The 26,579-nt window shown below is 37.9% G+C and overlaps 1 protein-coding gene across 3 annotated transcripts; it reads left to right on the forward strand.

Annotated features, from left to right (window-relative positions):
- Positions 1-24,737, forward strand: Zfp518a (zinc finger protein 518A). 3 transcript variants are annotated; one of them, XM_087564750.1, is made up of 5 exons: positions 1-351; positions 2,343-2,422; positions 15,544-15,689; positions 17,831-17,912; positions 18,299-24,737. In XM_087564750.1, exon 5 carries the CDS (start codon positions 18,427-18,429, stop codon positions 22,861-22,863), a length of 4,437 nt encoding a protein of 1,478 aa, XP_087420876.1. In that variant the 5' UTR covers positions 1-351; positions 2,343-2,422; positions 15,544-15,689; positions 17,831-17,912; positions 18,299-18,426; the 3' UTR covers positions 22,864-24,737.
- The last annotated feature ends 1,842 nt before the right edge of the window (positions 24,738-26,579 follow it).

The following is a 26,579-nucleotide window of genomic DNA, read 5'->3' on the forward strand; positions in this document are numbered from 1 at the left end:
GCTTTCCGGCAATACCCGGATGGAGGGGTAATGGCCGCCATCTGGGACTCGCAGGCAATGGGGACCACGACAGGTATTCCCTGTGCGCGGAGCCGCCAAGACCAGTTAGGATGTCGGGGCGCACACAGAGAGGCAGCAAGGGACCAAGGGCGAATTCGTGGGGTGCCAGGTTTTCCTCGAAGTGGTCTAGGGATCCGCCTCTTGTGATAGGAAGCTCATGTTAAATAGTCCCGTCCATTCAGCGCTTCCGGCCAACTTGCCGCAAAGTTTTCTAGAGAAGTCATTGGTTTTTAACCAGGGGCTCTTGCCAGCTATTAGGGTTGGTCATTGTCGTCTCGGCTTGGGCTTGTTGTAAGTTTGTCTGTAAGAACTCCCCACGGTCTCAGAGGCTAGGACTTGGGCGAGCGCCGCGACAGTGTACTTCCGCGCGTCGGAGGGGCAGCGGAACTCCGGGGAAAGGGGCGGATCGGGCGCGGCGTTTGGGGGCGATGCGGGGGCGTTTGGCGCGCGAAGCCATCACTCGTCGGGTTCCGCGGCTGGTGGAGACGGGATGGGCAGCTCTCAGTCCGCACCCCCTCGAGCTGTAGGTTCGCTCGCCCGCCTCGACGGCATCCCTACTGTGGGCCCAGTCTATGGCTATTGGGGGCTCTACCTTGCAGAGACTCCCCGCTCTCTGGCGCACGCACTGCGCGCCCTGAGAGTTGGGCAAAAAAGTGCTCCTCTTTGTAGACCCCCCCAACCACACCCAGTGGCAGATGGATTTCTTCGTAACTGGCTTTTTTCACTTGTAGGGTCCATCTTGAATCTGTTCTTAACATGGTGTCCTCTTTGTTAAGTGTGTAGTCTTTTGAGTTAGATGGCTTTGGTAACTCTAAAGTATTCGGTCTGAATGCATAGATGATAATGTGTTTTAACTCTAATCTAGATCAATGAAACAGATGGAACTTAGAAGTTTAGAACACCAACGTTAAGGGTCATTTTTCGCCTCAGGTTTAAATTTGGGGCATTTAGTGTTTGTGAATTATTTTTTTCAAAAGTCTTGAAAATGGGAAGGGGAGCGTCAGTTTTTAAGGAATTCATGACAATGTTGAACTGTGATTATCTCAGGGATGTAATGTGAAAACAACTCACATCGTGATGGGGACGTCATTAATTTGAAAGTCTTTTTTAATGCACATTTTACTAATACTAATTGGATTGCTTTCCCCCCCAGCAAAACAGATCTGATTTGAGTGTGCTCTAAAGCTTAGGTATGGTTAGAATGATTAGAAAGCATTTAAGGTGACTTGCTGAAATTCCCTAACATTTTTAATTATATCTGCAGATCTGTTAATTATCCTTCAAAGAAGCTTTTTTTTTTTTTTTTAAAGAAATTTATAAGGGACAGTTCATATTAACCCTTTAGAAGTATTGGCATTCTATGGGGTAGGTGAGCATAGTAGACTTTACTCTTTACTGAAATGTTTTCCCAAATTATAATTACCAATTCAAAACTTATGTCTGATGTTTGAAAGGATAAAAAGATCGCAACTACAATGACTGTGTGTGAGCTCATGACCACAAATACTGGAGGGTTTTATCATTAAATCTTCACATCTTGTGATTTCCTTTCTGGAAGTAGTATACTGTGGTCCCAAAATCTGCTGTATTTTGAAATATTCTGAATGAAAAACTTTAAATCTAAATAGAGTTTGATTTAAAACAAAACAAATAACCTTATAATGTGCTTTTATTGCTACTTTTTTGCAACTGGTGGGGGGGGCTTATTCTCATTAAAGCATTGTGCCTTGTAGAGAATACTTAATATGACCAGTCTTCCTACTTTTCTGGTTTTAAGTGCAAGATTTTAACCTTGCATTTCTTCAGGTACTTACTTAAAAGGTTTTGTCAGTAAGAAGGAGAAAAGGGTTCTTAGAAAATTTGAAATGTTTACTTGTTGTCTGCACTCCTGTAGAGTCTATTAATACCTATAGGTGTCACATCATAGGCAGTTCTCCTGGGATGTTGATACCAGCATTGAACATTGCTATCGTTGGTATGCTTTTGTAGTGGTTCAGAATCAGATGCAATGCTAGTTCTGCTTTTGCAATTTGATAGGGCAAGACCAGTTTTCCTTTCATTGTATTAAATAATGCTATTGAAGACAGATTCTTGAGTTCTGACTTTTGTATTACATAATTTATGACTTGTTATCACTGGGTGTCAGTGGTATCCTCATGCCCAAGTGCAGAGGAGCTTAAAACAAATGCGCATGCCTAACTCCAATGTGAAGTGTAATTGACAAGGATAAAAACATTTTACTTTTGCTGTCAAAATTTTAAAATCTTTGTTTTCACTTCCAGATACCATCTCTTTTGCTCACTGTACCTGACTGTGGCATTGTCCAAGCATTAAGTTGTGTGCCTTTGTTCCTGGGAGAAAGGTATGGATTGGCGCGCTTGAGTAGATAGACTAGTAAGTTCACATGTTTTAATATTGGATTAAATAGACTGAATGGTTACATATCTCTGAATGTTCTTGTTTCTTTCTTTCTTTTTTTTTTTTTTTTTTTTTTTTCCGGAGCTGGGGACCGAACCCAGGGCCTTGCGCTTCCTAGGTAAGCGCTCTACCACTGAGCTAAATTCCCAGCTGAAACAATTGTTTTTGTTTCTTTCTTTCTTTCTTTCTTTCTTTCTTTTTTTTTTTTATCTCTGAATGTTCAAATTTACTTTAGAGTTTTATTTTTGGCCAAAATAAAAGGGATTTCTCCAGAAGATTTTATTTTAATGTAAGCTAAAAAAAAAAAAAAACCTGATTTTGGGTTTCATAGTTGTTTAATGTTTTATCAGGGCTCAAAGATGATTTTAACATGTCATACTAAATATGGAGGTAGCATTAAGGGCTTCTGGATAATGAACAATAAAGACAAATTCAGTAGAAACAGGTTTCAAAGCTCTATAAATGACCAGTCTGTGCCTTAATTTGGCAAGTGCTAGTCAGTGCACCTAAAGAAAAACAGTATATATTTACATTATGATTAATGCTTATCTACTTGAGCTTAGAAAAGGAGCTGGGGATCACTAAGGGATTATGACTGGTTTCCTGGGATAAGCATCTGAATGTCCTGATGTGGATAAAAAAAATGGCATAATCTGCCAACAAGTCCATAGTATTATAAGGAGAGCTGTTAAAATGTATTGGAAAATACTGTGTGCCCTGATTCAAAAACAGGGTTTAATCTGCTCTCAACACAATGCCTGTCACTTGTTTGTGTTACTTTGGTTTTGATATCTTTAAAATGGGTGCCAGGATATCTTATAATTCTCATTTCTAAATGCATTAAGCATATACTTCTTGGCAATCATAGAACCATGTTCTTCCTTGAACTTTACCAATAGACTGTATTCTTTTCAGGGCTTTTCCCACAAAGGCATACACTTTTATTTATTGAAAATGAATGTCTGATAACTATATTGAATGGAACAACCAGGTTCACATACCAGGTTATCATTTATGTTCCTTCCTTGAGCAACTCCTTTTTTTTTCTTTTTTTTCAGTTTTTACATATGGAATTTATTTTTTTATTTTTATTTTTTATTAACTTGAGTATTTCTTATATACATTTCGAGTGTTATTCCCTTTCCTGGTTTCCAGGCAAACCCCTCCTCCTCCTCTTCTTTATGGGTGTTCCCCTCCCCATCCTCCCCCCATTGCCGCCCTCCCCCCAACAATCTAGTTCACTGGGGGTTCAGTCTTAGCAGGACCCAGGGCTTCCCCTTCCACTGGTGCTCTTACTAGGATATTCATTGCTACCTATGAGGTCAGAGTCCAGGGTCAGTCCATGTATAGTCTTTAGGTAGTGGCTTAGTCCCTGGAAGCTCTGGTTGCTTGGCATTGTTGTACATATGGGGTCTTGAGCCACTTCAAGCTCTTCCAGTTCTTTCTCTGATTCCTTCAACGGGGGTCCTATTCTCAGTTCAGTGGTTTGCTGCTGGCATTCGCCTCTGTATTTGCTGTATTCTGGCTGTGTCTCTCAGGAGCAATCTACATCCAGCTCCTGTCTGTCTGCACTTCTTTGCTTCATCCATCTTGTCTAATTGGATGGCTGTATATGTATGGGCCACATATGGGGCAGGCTCTGAATGGGTGTTCCTTCTGTGTCTGTTTTAATCTTTGCCTCTCTATTCCCTGCCAAGGGTATTCTTGTTCCCCTTTTAAAGAAGGAGTGAAGCATTCATATTTTTATCATCCGTCTTGAGTTTCATTTGTTTTAGGCATCTAGGGTAATTCAAGCATTTGGGCTAATAGCCACTTATCAATGAGTGCATACCATGTGTGTTTTTCTGTGATTGGGTTACCTCACTCAGGATGATATTTTCCAGTTCCAACCATTTGCCTACGAATTTCATAAAGTCATTGTTTTTGATAGCTGAGTAATATTCCATTGTGTAGATGTACCACATTTTCTGTATCCATTCCTCTGTTGAAGGGCATCTGGGTTCTTTCCAGCTTCTGGCTATTATAAATAAGGCTGCGATGAACATAGTGGAGCACGTGTCTTTTTTATATGTTGGGGCATCTTTTGGGTATATGCCCAAGAGAGGTATAGCTGGATCCTCAGGCAGTTCAATGTCCAATTTTCTGAGGAACCTCCAGACTGATTTCCAGAATGGTTGTACCAGTCTGCAATCCCACAACAATGGAGGAGTGTTCCTCTTTCTCCACATCCTCGCCAGCATTTGCTGTCACCTGAGTTTTTGATCTTAGCCATTCTCACTGGTGTGAGGTGAAATCTCAGGGTTATTTTGATTTGCATTTCCCTTATGACTAAAGATGTTGAACATTTCTTTAGGTGTTTCTCAGCCATTCGGCATTCCTCAGGTGTGAATTCTTTGTTTAGCTCTGAACCCCATTTTTTAATAGGGTTATTTGTCTCCCTGTGGTCTAACTTCTTGAGTTCTTTGTATATTTTGGATATAAGGCCTCTATCTGTTGTAGGATTGGTAAAGATCTTTTCCCAATCTGTTGGTTGCCGTTTTGTCCTAACCACAGTGTCCTTTGCCTTACAGAAGCTTTGCAGTTTTATGAGATCCCATTTGTCGATTCTTGATCTTAGAGCATAAGCCATTGGTGTTTTGTTCAGGAAATTTTTTCCAGTGCCCATGTGTTCCAGATGCTTCCCTAGTTTTTCTTCTATTAGTTTGAGTGTATCTGGTTTGATGTGGAGGTCCTTGATCCACTTGGACTTAAGCTTTGTACAGGGTGATAAGCATGGATCGATCTGCATTCTTCTACATGTTGACCTCCAGTTGAACCAGCACCATTTGCTGAAAATGCTATCTTTTTTCCATTTGATGGTTTTGGCTCCTTTGTCAAAAATCAAGTGCCCATAGGTGTGTGGGTTCATTTCTGGGTCTTCAATTCTGTTCCATTGGTCTATCTGTCTGTCTCTGTACCAATACCATGTAGTTTTTATCACTATTGCTCTGTAATACTGCTTGAGTTCAGGGATAGTGATTCCCCCTGAAGTCCTTTTATTGTTGAGGATAGTTTTAGCTATTCTGGGTTTTTTGTTATTCCAGATAAATTTGCAAATTGTTCTGTCTAACTCTTTGAAGAATTGGATTGGTATTTTGATGGGGATTGCATTGAATCTGTAGATCGCTTTTGGTAGAATGGCCATTTTTACTATATTAATCCTGCCAATCCATGAGCATGGGAGATCTTTCCATCTTCTGAGGTCTTCTCCAATTTCTTTCTTCAGAGTCTTGAAGTTCTTATTGTTCAGATCTTTTACTTGCTTGGTTAAAGTCACACCGAGGTACTTTATATTATTTGGGTCTATTATGAAGGGTGTCGTTTCCCTAATTTCTTTCTCAGCTTGTTTCTCTTTTGTGTAGAGGACGGCTACTGATTTATTTGAGTTAATTTTATACCCAGCCACTTAGCTAAAGTTGTTTATCAGCTTTAGTAGTTCTCTGGTGGAACTTTTGGGATCACTTAAATATACTATCATATCATCTGCAAATAGTGATATTTTGACTTCTTCTTTTCCGATCTGTATCCCCTTGACCTCCTTTTGTTGTCTGATTGCTCTGGCTAGAACTTCAAGAACTATATTGAATAAGTAGGGAGAGAGTGGGCAGCCTTGTCTAGTCCCTGATTTTAGTGGGATTGCTTCAAGTTTCTCTCCATTTAGTTTAATGTTTGGAACTGGTTTGCTGTATATGGCTTTTACTATGTTTAGGTATGGGCCTTGAGTTCCAATTCTTTCCAGGACTTTTATCATGAAGGGGTGTTGAATTTTGTCAAATGCTTTCTCAGCATCTAATGAAATGATCATGTGGTTTTGTTCTTTCAGTTTGTTTATATAATGGATCACGTTGATGGTTTTCCATATATTAAACCATCCCTGCATGCCTGGGATGAAGCCTACTTGATCATGGTGGATGATTGTTTTGATGTGCTCTTGGATTCGGTTTGCCAGAATTTTATTGAGTATTTATGCATCGATATTCATAAGGGAAATTGGTCTGAAGTTCTCTTTCTTTGTTGGGTCTTTGTGTGGTTTAGGTATAAGAGTAATTGTGGCTTCGTAGAAGGTATTCGGTAGTGATCCATCTGTTTCAATTTTGTGGAATAGTTTGGATAGTATTGGTATGAGGTCTTCTATGAATGTTTGATAGAATTCTGCACTAAACCCGTCTGGACCTGGGCTCTTTTTGGTTGGGAGACCTTTAATGACTGCTTCTATTTCCTTAGGAGTTATGGGGTTGTTTAACTGTTTATCTGTTCCTGATTTAACTTCAGTACCTGGTATCTGTCTAGGAAATTGTCCATTTCCTGCAGATTTTCAAGTTTTGTTGAATATAGGCTTTTATAGTAAGATCTGATGATTTTTTTGAATTTCCTCTGAATCTGTAGTTATGTCTCCCTTTTCATTTCTGATTTTGTTTGTTAATTTGGACACACTCTCTGTGTCCTCTCGTTAGTCTGGCTAAGGGTTGAGCAACTCCTTTTTATAAAACATGTTTGATGTCTTGCTAGATTTGCATAATACTTTGTCCTTCGTAAAATAATGACTGTAGAGAATTTTCAGAACCATGTTTGATGTATTCTGTGTAGAAAAGAATGACTAGTGAAAGTAAGAAATTGCAGTCCAATTACTAAACTAACTTAGATTATTATATTTTGCAGAATTGATGCTAAGATTAATATTGCTATTGTGAGTGTTAGAAACAGAGGTTATATTTGAGTTTGAAAGCTTAGGCTTTACAGGGGTCTCATTTCAAGACATAATAATAGGTAAAGTGAGTATTCACTCTATAGACAGTTAATGCTGTTCTGTTGATGCTACATGTGAAGTATACATAAATGATAGTAAACAAATAATAATTAACTTAGAATGCTAGTCTGTTTCTTAAATATTAACTGATTTTCTTACCCTTTTTGAGAGATCCTTGGTAACAGACAAATACTATACTTAGAGATATGACCAGTTCAAAAGTGATATGGCAGTACATAAAACAGATGAACAAGATAAGAAATGAAATTTAAGTAAACATTTGGTTACTTACAGAATTCATCTCTTGAAGAGCATGCTGGGGACCTGCCTTTAATTCCAACACTTACAAGGCAGAGTCAGGAGTCTCTCTATATAGTGTATTCCAGGTAGCTAAAGGAGAAAATATTCTTTTTTTACGGAGCTGAGTACTAAGGAAGACATAAAAGTATCGCTTGTTAGATGTTGGTGTTGTCTAAGATCATGCCATCTTTTTCTTATAGCCAAATTATCTGACCTTCAAATTTAAGATTAACAGTTTAAGATTGTTAACCAGGGTTTGCAGACTCCTCTTGTAAGTGAACAGATAGTAAACATCTTCGGCTTTGTGGGTCATGGCCTCTGTTGCTGCTATCAGCTGTCATTGGAATATGAAAGGTAGTCATAGGTAATATATACATGAGCAAATGTGGCCTGTGTTTCAATGAGGTTTAGGAAACCAGTTATTAGCCAGATTTGGCCCATAGGTAAACTTGATGAGCCACTTTGTTCCACAGGCACCCACAGATTTTTCACCTATTAGCGTCTGTGTCATCCCCTGTATAGTTACTGAAGATGAATTCTCTGTTCTTTTCTAAGTCTGACTCCACAGTTTATTCTATACTCCATCCCTTCCAATCTACCAAGGTCATGTTACCATATTTTTTCTTCTATCCTCAGTTTAAAAATTTTCTACTAGGATCATTTTCATAGATACTCGTTTATACTATAGTTTTGCTTATTAAAAACAAAACAAAAGTCCAGTGACTTCAGTTCTGCTGTAGGTCTTTTGTGATAACCCCTCAAAGAGTTGTCTGCACAGCAACTTTCGTGATGTTTCTTTTTCCCACATTTGTTCTTAAACCTTTGCCATTCTGCCTCCTCTACTGACTCCTCCAAAATTGTGCCAGCCACTCTTTGTGGTGACAGTGACCTTAAAACCAGGGGTAAGTTCTGTCTTACCTCACTTAATGGAGTTGATCAATCCCATTTTCTTTACCTCTTTTTAGAGTACCACATTCTCTTTAGCTTCAGTATCAATGGTGTTTCTTTTCTACCCCACTTACTGTTCTTGAGGCTTTAGACTTTGAACTTTTCTCTTTATATATGCTTTGGTGATTTAATTATGTCCCCAATACATAAATGCAAACACAGTGATATCCTGATGACAACTGAAATTTTATCTTTTAACTAGACCTCTGTGGAATACTCATTACATAATTCCACTTGAATGTCAGAAACATCCTGAATTGTCCATGGACATAACTGACCTTTTGATAGACTTTCCTGCTATTTCTACAGCTTTTTAAAAACATTTTTCAGTAAGTGTTTGACATACATTTTATTTATATTAGAATACTTATGGTTTCCAAGAGATCATAGTTCTAGTTATTGAAGTTGGAAGTTTTAGGTGCTTTTGGTATATGTCTTTATATCAGAGAAGATAGACCAATAAATCTTATAGGTACTTTCCTCAAAATCAGTTCAGAACCTGACCATGACTTCTAGATTCTGCAAGGTCATTATGTCGTACAGGATAGTTGTAATAGCTTTTAAATTGGTTCCTTAATAATTTCCATATTTCTCCCAAATCTTCTACTTTTTATATGATGACCCAGATGGTCTCTTTTAAAAGTAGTTCAGTGGCTGGGAAATGTAGGTTAATGGGAGTATACTTGCCTAACATGTCCAAGGCACTTGGAAGGAAGAAACAAAAAACTAATTCAGCTCATATCCCATCTCTACTGAAGTAGCATCCTATCTCTTTCAGAATAAAACCAAATTTGCTTAGCATCTCCAGGCCCTGTTTCTGTCCTCATGTTTTATCTTGCTTCTACATTTCTTCTCTTTTCATGCTTTCTGATCCAGTAATACTGATAGATCAAATATGTTAGGTATGCTGTACACTCAGGGTCTTGGGACCTAATGTTTCCTTACTTAGAATGCTCAATCTCTCAACATCTCCTTTCTTTTTGTATAATTTATTATTTATATGCAATGTTGTACTGTGTTTTTGTGGCTGGCTAAGAACTCTGTAGACCAGGCTGGCCTCACACTCACAGATATCCACCTGTCTCTGCTCCTGGGCCCAGGGTACTAAAAGCAAATGCTACCACACCTGCATCCCAGTTCCTCCTTAACTTCTTAAGACTCTTCTTTCTTTTGGCAGTGCTGAGGATTGAATTCTGAGCCTTGTTGAGCATGCTAGACAAATAAAACTGACCGTCACCCCCCATAACTTTTGAAGTGAGAGTTTCTTGATATTATGTTTAAAATTACAACACCCTAGTTCTTCCTTTTCCCCATTGTTTTATCTGCTGTTGCTCTCTTTGACCAGAATAACAGTGTCCTTTGCTGTCTGAACAGTAGAATATTAGCTCTACAAGGGGAGGGATTTTTAATCTGTCCCTTTTCCTCTATTGTACTCCTGATAACTTAGAGCAAAAGACTGGCACTGATTTGGTGGGACTACAAGCCCAGCACTACGTTGGTGGAGCAGCAAAGAACATTAAAGATTTGTCCTTATTTAGTTCATACTGTAGTGTAGAGTTAGAAGGTAAGTTAGCATAGAGTTAAAATACTGCTAACATAGTATAAAAGTCTAATAAAGGCATAAAATAGAGTTTTTATTTTTGAGGAGGGGGTGGGTGATTTATAGATTCTGAGAAGGCCTTGCTGCAGAGATGATGAAAGTTAAGAGAGGAATAATTGAGCTAGGAGACTGGTGGCCTGCTAAGGTGCGTACAGATGGCAAGGGTGGTGTGAGTGCAGGTGTCTGTCCACTCTGGGCCCGGAGTGTCAGGTACCCAGTAGGTGGCTGTCCTGTTGTTATGTTGTCAGCACCTAGACATGTGCTGGCAACCAAACTTAGGTCTCTGGAAGAACAGCGAGTACGCTTAACTGCTGACCCACGTTTCCAGCCTCAGGTATTATCATTGTTTTTTTGGCCCTGCAAAAAAGATTAAAATTTAAGAGCTGAGGAGTTACATAGACTGAAAGTCTTAATTCCCCAATGCGATGGCATTAGGAGGTCAAGCCTTGGGGAATTGATTAGATTATGAGGATAGATTCTTCATGAATGAAATTAGTGTCCTTATTAAAGAGACCCTAGGGAGTTTCTTTGCCTTGTCTCTGCCATTTACAAACTAGGAAGATAGCAGTGATGCTGGTACCTTTAGCATGGCCTTCCCAGACTCTGGAGCTATGAGAACAATGGAATTTCAGTTGTTTACAAGCTGCTCAGTCTATAGTATGCTGTTAGAGGATCCTATTAAATCAGCTGAAATGGACTTAAGGTTCAAGTTAAGGAGCATTGTGACTTATATTGATAGATTATTTTGTTAGAGAATGCATTTTATTTTATTATATATTTAAAAATATTTATGTGCACGGTGTTTTGCCTGCATATGTATCTGTGCACCACTTGCATGCACTGCTCATAGTGTACAAAAGAGGATGTCTGATCCCCTGGGACTAAAATGACAGATGGTTGTGATCTGCCATATAAGTGCTGGGAATTGACTCCTGGTCCTCTGGAAGAGCGACTGTTGCTCCTATCCACTGAGCATCTCTCCAAGTTTAGAGAATGTCTTTAGGAGAATGTGGTAGACAAGCAGGAAGCATAGATGCCCCTTTGGAAGACTGTTACTTCAAGCTAGAGCTGTGGTGGCTGGACTAAGGTGATGACATTGAATAGCAAGAGGAGAGTGAAGACACAGTTCTATTCTGAAGATAGGGTAGACTAAGATTACATGTGGATGACATGTGGCGATGGTCCCTCTGATCTGTACACTACTCCTAAAAACAAAACGTAACAGTGTTTAGCCACATGTGATGGTGCACACCTTAAATCTCAGCACTGGGGAGGCAGGGACAGGTGGCTCTCCATGAATCTGACCAATGTAGTGAGTTCTAGGACAGCCCAGGGTTATGTAGAGAGATCCTGTCTCAGAGAGACAGACAAACAGACAGCCAACCAACCAACCAGTATTCCACATAGTATGGACTTCTTAAAGTTTTTCTACTCATGATCCCTTTGGCTCAAGAAATTGTTATGTAACTATGGGTAACTAGGTTTATAAAATAGGTATACAAATTATGTATTTACTGATAGTGACTCATAAAAGTTTGTTTTAAAACAATTCTCTGATTTACATGTAATTTTATAACAGCAAAAGCTAAAACGAATTTACATACTAGTGTGGTGGATGTGCCTATTTGTTTTTCTATAAAAAAACTACAATTTGGCTGAATATTTGATATTGCTGGGGGTATCTGATTTTTTTCATGGTTGATCAATATTTTTATTTTATAACACTCAGTGCCAAGAACATCACTTTTTATAAATCATAATAGCAGAAGTATGCTTAGGGCTACTTCAGAAATTATTGGAAATTCTGTCCTAATCCTGATTGAAGATTCACTTCAATAATTTTTAAAATAACAATAATAATAAACTGTTGTTATTATTTTGTGCAGGGTTGGTGTGCATTGGGTATGTGTAGAGGTCAGAGTACTACTTGACGTGTGTCAGTTCTCTCCTGTCCTCTACAAGTAGAAAGCTTTGTATGTACAGTGAAAACTGCAGTTCATAGCAAAAGGCTTGTAAAATCTGAACCGAGATTTTTCAGGCAGCATTGGTTGGTGTTGTGAGACTTGAGGATAAACTGGTACAGGTGTGCGTGCTGTGTGTTCAGAACCGAGTCTGCTCAGGTTAGCCTTGTAACAAGTGAGTGGTAGTGGAGACACCTGAAATTGATTACACTCCAGATTTTTAAATCATTTTTTTTGGTTGTTGTGTATTCACAAACTTCTTACTGTTTTACCTGCATATATGTATGTGCACCATGAATGCATGTGCACCATGAATGTATGTGTGTTCTTCATGATTGTTTTACCTGCATGTATGTATGTGTACCATGAATGCATGTGTGTTTTTCATGAGTGTTTTACCTGATATATGTATATATACTAGATGGATGTGTGATCCCAGTAGAGGCCAGAAGACAGTGTTTCATCCTCTGGAACTAGAGTTGCAGATGTTTGTAAGCTGCCGTTTGGGTGCTGGGAATTGAACCCTGCTTCTCTAGAAGAACATTCAGTGCTCTTAACTGCTAAGCCATCTCTCTAACCCCTAAAAAATTATTTTAAGCTAGAGGGTATGGCTTAGTGCCTATAATCCCAGGACTTGGAAGGCAGAGCCAAAGGTGTGCCAGTACCCTAGGCTGACTTCTAATGCAGCAGTTGTCCTATCTCTGCCTCCAATGTTCTGGGCTAACTGACATGTTCAGCCATCCCTAGCGTGCCTGCTTTGCTCTAGTGTCAGACAAGTTACCTCATATGCTTTTCAGCCTTTCTGGTGTTTGAATGTTTATTTTATTACACTTTGGTTGTTTTATTTTAACATGGTTTCACTATGTAACTTAGGCTGGTCTCAGACTTGTCACCCTTCTGCCTCTGCCTTACAAATAATTAGAAGTAGATGAACGTACCATTGTTTCCAGTATTTAATCTATTTTCCTACTTCCAAAGGCCTTTTTTTTTTCGTTGTTGTTGTTTTTCTTGGAACCTTTTGTTATATCTCATTTACCTAGAAAATCAGTTTTAAAATTAGGGTGTATTGATGCATATGTCTGTATTATCAGTTATTTTCTTTTCCTTCTGTTTGGTCTGAATCCTGAGCTAATTTTAGAGACTGCCTCAGATGTCCAGTAATCAGTCTTTGAATTGTTTGATGATAATAATTAGCTGAATTGATAGATGGGTTAATAAACAGCATTTGCTCCCCACTCTGGGGAGCTCTATATGGGCCTGGTCTGTCCCCAGATTCTGGCTCAGTGCTTCTTACGTGGAAAAAGCAGGAATTTTTTTAAATCCTAATTTATTGTAGAATGATAGTTTTTAAACTACAGTAAAAATAAACCATAAAAAAATTAGAAGACATTTAAAACATGAAGAGGTGAGATACAAGTCCACAGGGTGTTTTTCCTAAACACCCACTATCTATACCAGTCTTGTAGGCTAGTGACGTGGCTCAGGAACCATCAGCAGATCATGGTTAAGTCACACTGTTAGTCTAGGAGCAATACCAGAGGGGACAAAGGAACCGGGGGAGGGGAGGATCGTGTCTGTTTGCAATGGTTAATGCAGTGCTCTTAATTTTACTGTGGTACTCACTTTCTCCCCTGTTCTCACTTTAGACTTTCTGTTTCACCCTGCAGAGAATACACGCTTAGGTTTCTACTGTGGTGGGAGAGAGCAGTGTCCTTTGTGACAGGTTAAGTAGGGATCAGATCTAAGGCTCAAGCAGCTTTCTCCAGGTTTCACTTTACTTTAGCTTTCCTGCTGCTTCCTGCTGCAATTCCTGAGACTTCTGAAGTAAGACGGATTAGTTCTTTACCAACTGTCGGCCAGAGACTAAGTGGTTACTTTTACTGCCTTACTGCTTTCCAGCATCTAACGTTTCCTTTTTATAATATCTGCAATAAGAAGTTGTTCATTTTTCTGCATGAATTTCTTATGTATTTGATGTTGTATGTGTTCCTTTAATCTTTTCTGCTTTCCTAACTAAACTAGTAATGCTGTTTATATTTACTTATATGTTGTATTTTTTATTATCTAGTCCCTTGATTTTTATACATTTTTTTTCTCGAGAGTTCTTACTAGACATAGAATAAACTTAGGTTTCTCCTTTCCACAGAAAACTAAATGTCTGTTTCATATTCCATATACCATAGCATTTACCGCTAGCTAATACTGTATATATTGAGTTTTATATTTTCTTCCTACTAGTAATTTTACCTAGCTTTTGAAAAAACTGACTTTAAAAATTTGTTGTTGTTTTTTTTTTTTTTGCCTCAAAATTAGTTAGCCTCATCTACTTTGTCTCTCTTAAAACATTAGTTTTTTTTCTTTACTGTGATTGCCAACTATAGAACTCTTCCCTTTTGAACAGGCAGTGATAGTCTGAAAATGATGAATAGAAAAGTCCAGAAATAGCTAGTTCTTACGTTTTTAATAGCATGCTACTCTGAGTGGTGTGTTAAAGTCTATTTCTGTACATCCTGGGATGTGAATTATTTCTTAGCATGCCCATAGTGTTTTATGCTACATAACCTGCTATCATTTGTCAACTTGATGTTCATGGACCGTATTGCCTAGTGTACAGTGTAGTAGCTCAGTGCAATGCCAGTGTCTGTATCATTTCCCTTGTTTTGGAAGCATTGTATCATCAGGCATAACAGAATTGTGAATCTAATTCAGCAAGCTAATAAACAGAAACTTCATACTTTTTATTATTACAGTATTCTATTTTATCATTGTTAATCTCTTACTATGTCTGTTTTGTAAGTTAAACTTCATAGATATATGTAAGAAAATAACTATATACATAATTTAGGTACTTCTGGTTTCAGGCATCTACTGGGGGAGTCTCCCTGTCTCCAGGGTAAAGTCAGCAAATATGGGTTAGGGGGTGTTGTGTTACTTGATTTTTAAAAGAAAAAAAAGTTTGTTTGTTTTTTGTTTTTACAGTAATAACTCATTGCAGTCACTTTTGGGTAAAAGAAGTTTCTCTGAAACTTTCTTCCTCCCACTCATCCATCACTTTATCCAGTTATTTGTGCTTCTTGTAGTTTATTGTCTTTCTGTCTGCCTCCCCCACACCCCCACCCCATACCGGTTTGTTTGAGGCATGGTCCCATTGTATATCTCTGGCCAGCCTAGAACTCACTATGTGTTCCAGACTGGCCTCAAACTCAAAGAAATCCATCTGCCTTCCAAATGCTGGGAATAAGGTTCATGTCCAGCTCCTGCTTATCTTTTCTAATGACATTAGTAGTTAAGATGAGATAAAACAAGATTTTCTCAGGTTTTTTAATTAGAAGAAGAGGTGAAATTTAGGAATTTTTTTTTTCTGACATTGACATAAGAAAATACAGTACTGAGCAGAAGAAAATAGCTATTAGTATAGGAAGGTTCATTTGTTTTTAGTAATAATTTTTCTTTTATGTCTTTTCTGACAGTTGATACTAGCAGTTCCTCGTTCTTCCTGGCTTCTGGACTCAGTTGAAAATTCTGGATTCCTTTTTTCTCATATGTCACCCTGAGCCTTCTGTCCTCTAAAGAGCTCCAATCTGACCTTCCATTCAAGCCTTCCGTCTCTCCCAAGGTAGGTTTAGTGGGTAAAGGGGGCACATTTTTTGCCATTTTATTACTTTGGATGTAAAAGATATTCATTGAATATTGTTGATGAGTGTCTCCTATTGGACTCCTTTCTCTTTCGAAATAGTGGCGAGCATCTGAATGTGATGCTTAAGCCTGTAGTTCAAGCTACTCACTAGCCTAGGTGGGGAAATTGCTTGAGCCCAAAAATTTAAGGCTAGCTTGGGCAACACAGGCAATGAATGTAGCTAGACCTGATGTCACAAACATTTTTCTTTTTAAATGCTGGTTGTTAGTGAGTCAGCGCTTGCCTTTCTTGCTAGGCCATTTTCTATCCAATGCTTTGTAATAGGTTTTTGGAATTTGTTCTTAGACCTTTAAGTTTTTTTCTCTATTAGGTAGTTTTGTTACTTCGTTGGTCAGTTGGCAGAGGAACGAAAGCTTTATTAGCCACTGTGTTGAAAACGTATTATACTGCTTTTACAAAGTGTCTTATTTCAGTGACTTAGGACATTGGTAAACTTAGGAGTGAGTAGAACCATAATTTAAATAGCACATTTAAAACCAGTAATCTTTGTTGGTGGAGATGGAAATTGACTATAATAAAAAATAGCTTAATAGGTGGGGGTCAAATTATAATAAAATTTTGTCCTTATGTTACCTGAGGTATCTACAACAAAGTTTATTCTTTCTTTTTTTTCTTTTTTCTACCAAAGGTGGCAGCTCTAGTGTAAGTTATTCTCTGGTGGCATTGGTTACACACAAACAGTGAGCATGCTTCAAGGTCAGATAGATTTTTCAGATTAAGTTGGACTTTGAGAGCAAATTACAAGCCCTCAACTACCTGAAAAGAATGCGCTCTTCCTATACTCTATTGACATTCAACATTAGTTGACAGCAACTTTAAGTAAACGCTAAGGGTGGTTTTTATTTGTAAATTAAACATTTTTATAACTAGTCATTATCTTTAAGTTCCATCTGGATAAAGGAGAACATTCAATTAGACATCCTTGTGTCCTGGCCTCCCAACAGTTCTAGTTACTTTCAGTAGCTCTTCTTCTTTTGGGACCTTCTTTTCATATGGCCTTCACTGAACTCTCTCCCACCCCTTTTGATAATACTAAAGTTTAAACATCCCATTCTAGGCTCACTATTTCAAGTTTATGAGTCAGTAACTTAGTTTGCGCTCCATAAATAGGCTTATCAAATAGATCAAATAGAGACTTTGATTACAGTTTCCTTGTTAATATCATCCTTGACAATCTTGCTTTGAAATTTTATTAATGCAACAAAATAGTTGATAGGAAGCTTGTTTATATAGTTTTTTTTTTTACTTCATGTTTTGAGTTTTAGTATATTGTAATTTTCAACTAACAGTCATTTCAATTTAAATCCCTTATACTATATGAGGAGAAGGTAAATACACATTTATCTCTGGTATTATTCATAGAACATATCATCTATCTGTTCAGAAAGAAGCTTAAAAAAATAAATACAGGCTATACATTACAGAGACAAATTAATATCTATACTTCTTCAATAATGTTTCCAGTGTATAGTTCTAATTTTGTTGGATATAAGGTACTTTTAGAACTGCAGAAGTACACATTCGGGTGAAGGCAAACGAATCTAGGTATATTTCAGAAATGTGTATTGTGTAAATGAGAAATGGAAGTATTGTTTCTGTAGCTATCTTTAATTTTCTGCTGGTTTTAGCTTTTAAAGGGGACTGTCATTTAGCATTCTATTTATTTATTTATTCATTTATTTATATATTTTAATAAGTACATTACCAGAGACAAAACACAAGCACAAAGTCATCCAGTTATGAGCAGTTCAGCTTAGTGCATCCCAGATATTGTTTCCCTGGTCAGAGCCTTTGTAGTAGCAAAAGAGTAAAGTTCCACCAGCAGGAAGAATGTGGAATGTTCTGAAGCCATTGGAAGGGGGAGTAGATCTGTTGACACCGGTATTCCTAGAGAGAAGTCTATGATACAACAGTAAAAAAAAAAAAGGTCAAGGTATGAAAGTCTTGTGTTAATACTTTATGCAAGAACAAGCAAAATCTCATATATACATTTATGTTGCTTTTTGTATTTATTTTGTATATTCTTATCATTTGGTAACAATGCTCTAATTTTCTTCTAGGGAAAAATCCAGTAGTCGCTAATGTCAGTTTATGCTTAATGGTGTTTTATGCCTCTGGCACCCATGAGCAACCTGTAATCAGGTATGGTTTTTCATAAAACTGTCTTACTGTAGGGATTCACACATAAGACTATTGGGCCAAGACTGTTCTGCTTTAGGAGGGTGATAATAGTCTTTCATTCAGTTTGTACCTTGACGGGTGTTAACTTTTAGTTTGAACAGTCATTTTGGCATCACATGTTCCTAACCTAAGTGAAGGAAAGATAGCAGAAGGTCAAGTGATGCTGCCACTCATGTTGTTAGATGAAGCCACCTCTACCCTTGGGTGTTCTTAACAGACCAGGTCTTTGTGTCTTTAGTATGCGTGTTTGATTAGCATTTCTGCTTTGTTGATTCAGAATGAACTTAAAGATATGAAATTTACTTTTAATTTTGTGATGAAAATTTCAATTCTTTGTTTAATTTTAGGTGCATTGATTTGAGGAAAATCCTGGTTATTTTGAAGATGTTGCAACTCAGTATTTTGTGTTTAAATCACAAATAACTTCACAAGTTTTCAGAACAAAAGAGACTGGATTTTTTTTTTTAATTAAATCATGCCATTTGAACAGACACAGCTATTTTGTGATGAAAAACAAACTATTTTGAAAAAAATTGATACAAGAAATGAGATACCAGATACTATCAAATCAATACCTATACCAAAAATTTCAGAAGCTGGTTTTCATTATGAACCAAAAAATGTGAACATCTGTTTACCCAAGATAAATATTCCAAATGAAATCTTAATGAAACATGAAGTTGAAAAATACAGAAAACTGTTTCAGAGTAAACCACAGACTGCAAGGAAATCTGTCAGTGTGAGGACTGTAAGCTGTGCCAAGGGGTGTGCACAGCGCTGTGAATCTGAGCGCGCGGAAGACGAGGCTGGAAAGATGTGTGCAAAGATACTCAACTTTACTTGTTCAAAGTGCCAAGACCGCACTCAGTATAGCCCGAATGACTTGCAGAAACACTTTGAAATGTGGCATCATGGCGAGCTGCCTTCATTTCCTTGTGAAATGTGTAGTTTTTCAGCAAGTGACTTCCAGATATTTAAACAACACCGAAAAACCCATAGGAATACTTTTGTAAAATGTGATATTTGTAACAGTGAGCGTTCATATACTTTATTGGACTTGACAAAGCATTTCACGTCTAAACATTGTGTTAATGGTAATTTTCAGTGTGAAGAGTGTAGATTCTTTACCCAGGATGTCGGCACATTTGTTCAGCACATTCATAGACATAAAGAAGTGCATTATAAATGTGGAAAATGCCATCACTTGTGTTTTACCAAGGGAGAGCTTCAGAAGCACCTTCGTGTCCATTCTGGTACTCTGCCCTTCACTTGTCACTACTGTAGCTATGGTGCCATTCATAAAGACCAACTTGTCAGACATGTTATAACCTTGCATAAAGAACACTTATATGCGAAAGAAAAACTGGAAAGAGACCAATATGATAAAAGAGTGGCAAAGACTACAACAGGACTTAAACTAATACTTAAAAGATACAAAATAGGTCCAACAAAGACGTTTTGGAAACGTAAGACAATTGCCAGTGGGAACGATGAAAGTATAGGAAAAAATGCTCAAGCATTTAATATAGTGAGCAAAACACAGACTAAATCTGAAGACCAGAGTCAAGAGCAATTAAATGAGGAAAAGGGTGGAAGACAGCACTGTGAGGACGGTGATAAGCCCATAGAATCGGGGTCAGAAAAGGCAACTGTGCTATCCACTGGGCAATGTAATAAAGCTGATGAGGGAGCAAGTGCTCCTTCAAGTGTCTTGAGCGCTGTACAGGGACCGACGGTGTTACTGGTGAGAAATAATAAGATAACAATTCCTGCTAACTACAGTGCTAAGTTTATGGGCTTCAAGATGGTAGATGGGAGACAGCATATCGTAATAAAATTGTTGCCTGCCAATAAGCAGATTTTACCTTCACCAGCCTTACAGCCGAACACAGAAAAGGAGAGTACAGCTAATTTGCCACCCCAGGCCATGGACAACACTGGATTTGCAACTGGATTAACTGCAATGAATGACACAGATTTTGTGAAAGCAGCTCCACTTTCATGTTCATCCCCTGAGCTTCCCAGGAAAGTAATTTCTGAAAAGGAAACAGCTTTCATATCCGAAAAAAATAATATGCTTCAGATGGTGGATGACAGTAAAAGTGTAACTTCATTGCCAACACCGTCAGAATCAGTTACATCAGTGCGTTTGACTACAAAAGTTGAAGCAAGAGATAATGTTGACTTGTGGGAAAATCCCAGCACCCAGAGTCATCCAGACTTAATAGGAACCTCCATTAACAGTCCTGATAAAGTCAACCTTACTATCAGGCCAAATGCATACAGTTGTGGAGATATGCATAACTACTGCATTAATTATGTCAACTCTGAGTTACCTGCTGAATCCTCCAACTGTTTTGAGTTCTCCAACCAAGGATCATTACCTTTTCATAATTACTCAAAGGTAAATAATAAACGCCGTAGGTTTTCAAGAGGAGCAGTGTGTGAAAACCTTCAGAGGGAGTCTTCGAATAAAACAGTTACTCAACAATCAACTAGTGACAGTGACACAACTTCACCACTGAGAAAGGAGAGCTCCAACTCAGATAGCCTGTTAGCATCCATCAGCCCTTTAAGTGGAACTTTAAAAATAAAAACGGAAATTGAAGAACCATGTGATTTAGAAGAAACACAAAATTTTAATGAACAGAGCCTCTTTACTAATGAAAACCAAAATTTATTGAATATGACTGAAGAACCTAAGTGGGATGACATTCCCTGTGCCGGCTCCCCTATGATGCCGCGAATCACATCTGTTTTCTCTCTCCAGAGTGAGCAGGCTTCAGAATTTTTGCCACCTGAAGTAAACCAGTTACTTCAAGATACATTAAAACCAAGATCTGATATAAAGGAAGATTCTAATAACATTCCCAGTAAAAACCTTCCACTTGATTGTGACCAAACACTTAAAAAATCCAAGGAAGAAGTGATAAAATCTTCAAAAGACTTCCAAATGCAAGACATCATCTCAGTTCCTTCTGCCAGTGTAGGTGTTAATGTGCCTGCAAATGATCTGAATTTAAAATGTAATGGACAGGAAAAACAAGCGCTGTCAGTATTACAAGATGTGAGAGATCCAGGGGTGACCACTAAAATTCCAAGTATCATCACATTACTCAAGACTCAGTCAGATGCAATAATAACACAACAGCTTGTAAAAGACAAACTCCGAACCACAACACAACATTCAGGTCCTGTGTATGTTCAGAATCCACTTCTAACCTCAGAACAGAAGAATCCTGTATTTGTTCAAACTCCAAAAGGTTTTATTATACCGTTGCATGTTGCTAACAAGCCTGGATTGCATGTTTTCTCCGGAAGACCAGTTCCTTTGGTTAATACACAGAGTGTACCTGCTGCTCTCCTTGTAAACAAGAAACCTGGAGTGGTTTTGACAGTTAACAATGGGAAACCTGAAGGTGTTCCCACTGTTAAGACTGAGAATGTTCATAGTTACGGGACTGTGACTAAGGAACCTTGCAGAACACCTTTTCTGAAGGCAGAACACAACAGGTACTGTCTTACACCTGGACTTTGTTCCAGTATTGGCAGTTGTGTGAACATGAAAACTTGCTCAGAGAATACATTGCCACTGAAAGGTTCTTATATTATTAAAACATCAGTAAGTTCTTCAGTGAAAGCGGTTCCTTTTGCTAACGTTCTACCTGAACAGCAGGGCCCTAACGTGAATGTCTTGGATGCGGTAAAACAACAGAATGAAAGTTTACCCAAAGCATCTCTCTACACCCTCATGCCTGACGGTAAACAAGCTGTATTTTTTAAGTGTATGATGCCAAATAACACTAAACTGCTTAAGCCTAGGTTAGTCCAAAACAGCACCTACCAACGTATTCAGCCAAAGAGACCTGCAGGAGCACCACAGAAAATACTCTTAAAGATTTTTAATCCTGTTTTAAGTATGAGTGCTGTTAATAATCTTTCAGTTGGCAACTCTGCATCTTCATTCCAGAAAGAGATTGTACCCTCTAAACCAACTGTACATGGAGAACAGAAAGTGCCACAATCTTCTAGAGATGCCTTACCAGTCTCAGTGCAGGATTTGATGCCAGCAAATGAAGCTGTCCTTTCTTCTACTGCAGCATGCCCAGGATCTTCTGAGGAACCAGTACATATCAGTGAGCGTTCAGAAACAAGAGTGTCAAGAAGTAAAGCAAATTGTACAATTGAGAGAAATTTCAATAAAAGAAAGACTTGTAAAAATAAGTTTGCAAAAATTAAAACTCGTATAAGTCAAGATTCTGAAACTGCCTTTGTATCTAGAAACAGAAGCTGTAAACGAAAGTACATTGATAATTACCAAGAACCTCCAAGGAAGAAGTCAGCAACGCATAGAAAGTGTAAAGAAAGGGCTAATGCTGAAGATGTCCAGGAAACATTTGGATTTAGCAGACCTAGGCTTCCAAAGGATTCTGGTAGAACTTTGAGACTTTTCCCTTTTAATTCCGAACAGCTTGTAAAATGTCCTAGGAGAAACCAACCAGTTGTGGTTTTGAACCATCCTGATGCAGATGCCCCAGAAGTAGAACGTGTAATGAAAACTATCACAAAGTTTAATGGGCGTGTATTGAAGGTTTCACTGTCAAAAGCAACTATTAATGCTTTACTGAAACCAGTTTCTATCACTTCTGAAACAACTTACAGTGACTTTTCCAAGAGACACAAAATGCTTAAACCTGTTAATTCTGTGAAAGAAAGGTTTGTGCTAAAACTAACACTCAAAAAGACAAGCAAAAATAATTACCAGATTGTAAAAACTACCTCCGAAGATGTCTTGAAATCTAAGTTTAACTGTTGGTTCTGTGGTAGAGTTTTTGACAATCAGGATGTGTGGGCTGGCCATGGGCAGAGACATTTAGTGGAAGCTACTAAGGATTGGAATATGTTAGAATAACTTACTGTGATTACCAAGGAAAGGATAGCTTAGAAGAAGAATGGGTTGGTATTGTAATTCAGGCTTTTTCTACATTGGTATAGTTTTGAACATTTCTAAGAGTCGATTATATTTCTGTGGAAGAACAAAGCTTTATATGTGGTACTTGGAAATGCCACAATTAACATATATTTTGAAAGAACGTAATTAGCACAGACCTTGATTTAGTTGTATAAAGATGCATCTGTGGGACAGTAGGGGTAAGGAAATTTTTGACAAAAGAGTTTTCTCAATTAAATTAGAGGGTAATGGTGGACAGCCCATTCCCTTTCTTCTCCCACCAGCCTTGTAGAACTGACAAGAGTTTCTCTGGAGGTGGAGAACCTTCTCACAATGGTTTCCTACTACTTGTAAAGAAGGACTGAGCTTAGATAAAGTTACTTTCTATCTATCATAGTTCATTTGAAAGGTATTAAGTTTCTTTGAAAGCTACATCTTGCTGGACTGTAGTTAAACTTGAAATAATGCTTGAAGAGTTTGGGGCAAGTAAATCCTGTTGCTGTGCCCTATATCAGATTGGAATGCCCTCTCAAGATGATTGTCTCTTCCTGTGGCTGTCTTGATCACTGCAGTAAATGGGGCAATCTCCAGAGAAGAATCAAACTTTTTCTAAAATCCACTTGAATGTCAACATTTTCCTGAATTTGGTCCTATTTCCCAGTGATCCCCTTGCACAGAACTATACTATCTGATTGGAAGTGTCCATAACCAAATGACTTTTTTACCTCCCTTGGTTGGCATCCCTTCAAAATGAGCAGAAAGAACATAGAAGCATTTGAAAGGGAATGGCTTTTCTTCAAAACTAAAACTATTTTTACAGAGATAATATTTTGAAGCAAGGTTAACAAAGCAGATTATATTTTTGCTTGTGTTTAATTACTGTTCTGGCCTAAACATGTCCACATTAGGCTAGACCATTTTCAGGACGACCAACAACCCAGAATAGTGTTAATAGTTGGTGTTTGAAAATAGAGAAGCAAGCATTAACAATGGACTCAGTAGCAGTTCATAAAACTTGAAAAATTCCTGAGAGACATGCCCAACAATTTCAAAGTGGATATTTTCATAACAATCCATTAATTTAACCTTACGATATACATTTGCATCATTTTTTGTCTCATTGGATAATGAAGTTATATTAAAAGATGATATTCTATGTAATTTTTTGTTTTAATGTTACTATACATGTTAATGACATTTTCATTGATTGGATCAAAACTTCAGGGCTTTTTTTGTATATAACAAATGTGTACATATTTTTGTACTTGATTATGTAAATTTGCACAAGAAGTTTATGACACAAAAAGTATTTTCTTTTTAATTCTTTGCATGCATTAATAAAAATGGGTGATTTAAAAAGAAAAAGGACTGTACCCATGTTATTTTATTGGTTTTTATTTCTGACTTTTTTTTTTTTTTTTTTTGGTTGGGGACATACTTTTTTTTTTTTTCAGGGATTAAACACTATTGTTAGCAAGTGCCTAAAAATGATGTGAACCGTTTACACATGCCAACTGTAACAGTAGGTCCTAAACGGGCCCATTCCCCTAATAGTTTTGATTTAAACAAAGCCATAAGTAGATGCTTCCAGCTATATTGCTATGCACATTATACTTGTACTGTTTCTGTGCAGTTTATCTACTTTCTTAGTGGAGTATTTTTTTGTATAAAACCTGTTATAATTGTGTTTCTTGAATTGAGCCTGAGTGGAATTGATTGGAAATACACAGTATATATTAATAATGTACATGATGTTTAAAGAATGGTAAGCATTGTTAATTTCCTTGTTCATTATTAATGAAGGTTTTCTTCAATTAAACTTAAGCTTGTGTTTACATGAGAGTTCTTTCTTTCTTTTTTTAAACTGAGCTAAAACCTAATGGAAATTCTAATGGGAAATCTCTCCCTCCCCTTCTGTCTATTTAATGTCTAAGAAGACTACAGAATAAAAATGGGGCTTTACTTTTTCTTCAAAAGTTAATAGTTGAACTTTGAGAAAGAGTGTATTTAGCATAACATGTCCTTGGCTTTGCTGGGGAAAGCTTTTGATCTTTTGGAACTTTGCAGGTTTGAATAGGTCCATAATAAAGTAGGTTCCCCTCTGTGTCTAGGAGAGAGAAAAGCCCAAATATATGTTGGGCTGGAGAGAGGCTCAGTGATTAAGAGCACCTGCTTTTAGAGAGGACCCAACTTCAGATCCCAGCACCCATTTGTTTGCTCACAATCTCTTCCATTTCCACGGGATCTGACTCATCCTATTCTCCAAGGACACTGCATGCATGTGCACAGATATATATGCAGGCAAATGTGACTTTTTTAAAAAAAGCAAAATGAAGGTATAGATTTAAAGAAGGGCAAAATATTAATTGAAAGTAGCTTTCATATCTTAAAAGCTGTAAGATGTGCACTGAGAGTTGGATTCTAATAGTGTAATAAAGGAACAGACCCATTTATAGGAAAGGGCACAAAATAGTCTACATGACTCATCTAAAGGAAAAACTAGTCTAAAGTAAATAGTATTTCTCAGTAGGCAGCTATACTCAACTACACTGACTGCAGTTGCCTTTATTTTGCCCTGCCTGGAACTCCTCAGACTTCTAGTTTCACAAGCAAAGATGTTCAGAAGAGTGCTAGAAGGAGCTTCAGGGACTAGTCTATTACCTATTTCGAGTCGGTTTTAGGTTCTCCATAGGTGGAACTAACACAAGGTATAGATAGGTGTTTGACTTCTGTTGGATGTATTGACCTCTTCAGTAAGAGTCTGGGAAGCCCTACAAGTAAGTAGCCTGCAGACTAGAGACTCAAAAACAACTGGTACTATGGCTCAGAACAAGAAACCAAACCTGTGAATCACTGATTCTTCAGTCCAAGAGCAAAAGCCTGAGAGCCAAGGTATGTTTAACATCTAAAGGCTTGAGAGTTAAGAGTTCTGATATCCAAGGGTGTATGAATGTCCTAGATTTGGAGGGACAGACAGCCTGTCCCATGCCCACCTACTCCACCATCTTTTTTGGAAATAACCATACATTAAATGTTCTCAAGGTAGTCTTTATTTCAGTCAAAGTGATGCTTTAAAGCCATCACAGGCCTTTTCTGTATTCAAAACATGAGCAGTTCCTATGCAAGAGTACTGCTAAAACCAGCAGTCGGAATGGTACAGAAGGCCAACAGTTGGTCATGCATACTAACAAGATTCCACACAGGAGTTTTAAGAATAGGGTCAGAGAAAGTGACCACCTGGAGAAAAGCCATTACCCTTTCCAATCAGTTCACATGCGGGCTATAAACTCGAAGGAGCGATCAGAGGGATTCTGGCTTGCAAGTTTCTGAACTCAGGCAAATCTGTAAACTCCCTAAGCAGTGAGAGCTGTCTCAAGGACACATAGGTTTTGTGACATGGGTATAAACCTCACAGATACAGAGGGCTGACCACTAAACATGCAGATTCAAGAGCAACTCCTGGGAATGTCAAACTTAAAAGATTCAGGGTTTGGGGGGACTTGATTAGTAACATCCAAGGCAGAACTAGACTTCTAATTCAGCTTAGCCAAGCCACTACAAAGGAGCCCATCTGAGGGTGTGTGTGTCTGTCCGTCCTGTGTCTGTGTAACAATAGGAAGAAGGGTCCAGGTGCAAAGCATTACATAAAATGTCCAGTTTCAAATTATGAAATACAG

The sequence above is a fragment of the Rattus norvegicus genome, chromosome 1, assembly GCF_021556685.1.
Source record: "Rattus norvegicus strain SHRSP/BbbUtx chromosome 1, alternate assembly SHRSP_T2T, whole genome shotgun sequence".
Taxonomy (NCBI): domain Eukaryota; kingdom Metazoa; phylum Chordata; class Mammalia; order Rodentia; family Muridae; genus Rattus; species Rattus norvegicus.

Bases quoted from the DNA above. Each gene is read 5' to 3' on its own strand.
- Zfp518a (XM_087564750.1), top strand. From the start codon at position 18,427: ATGCCATTTGAACAGACACAGCTATTTTGTGATGAAAAACAAACTATT.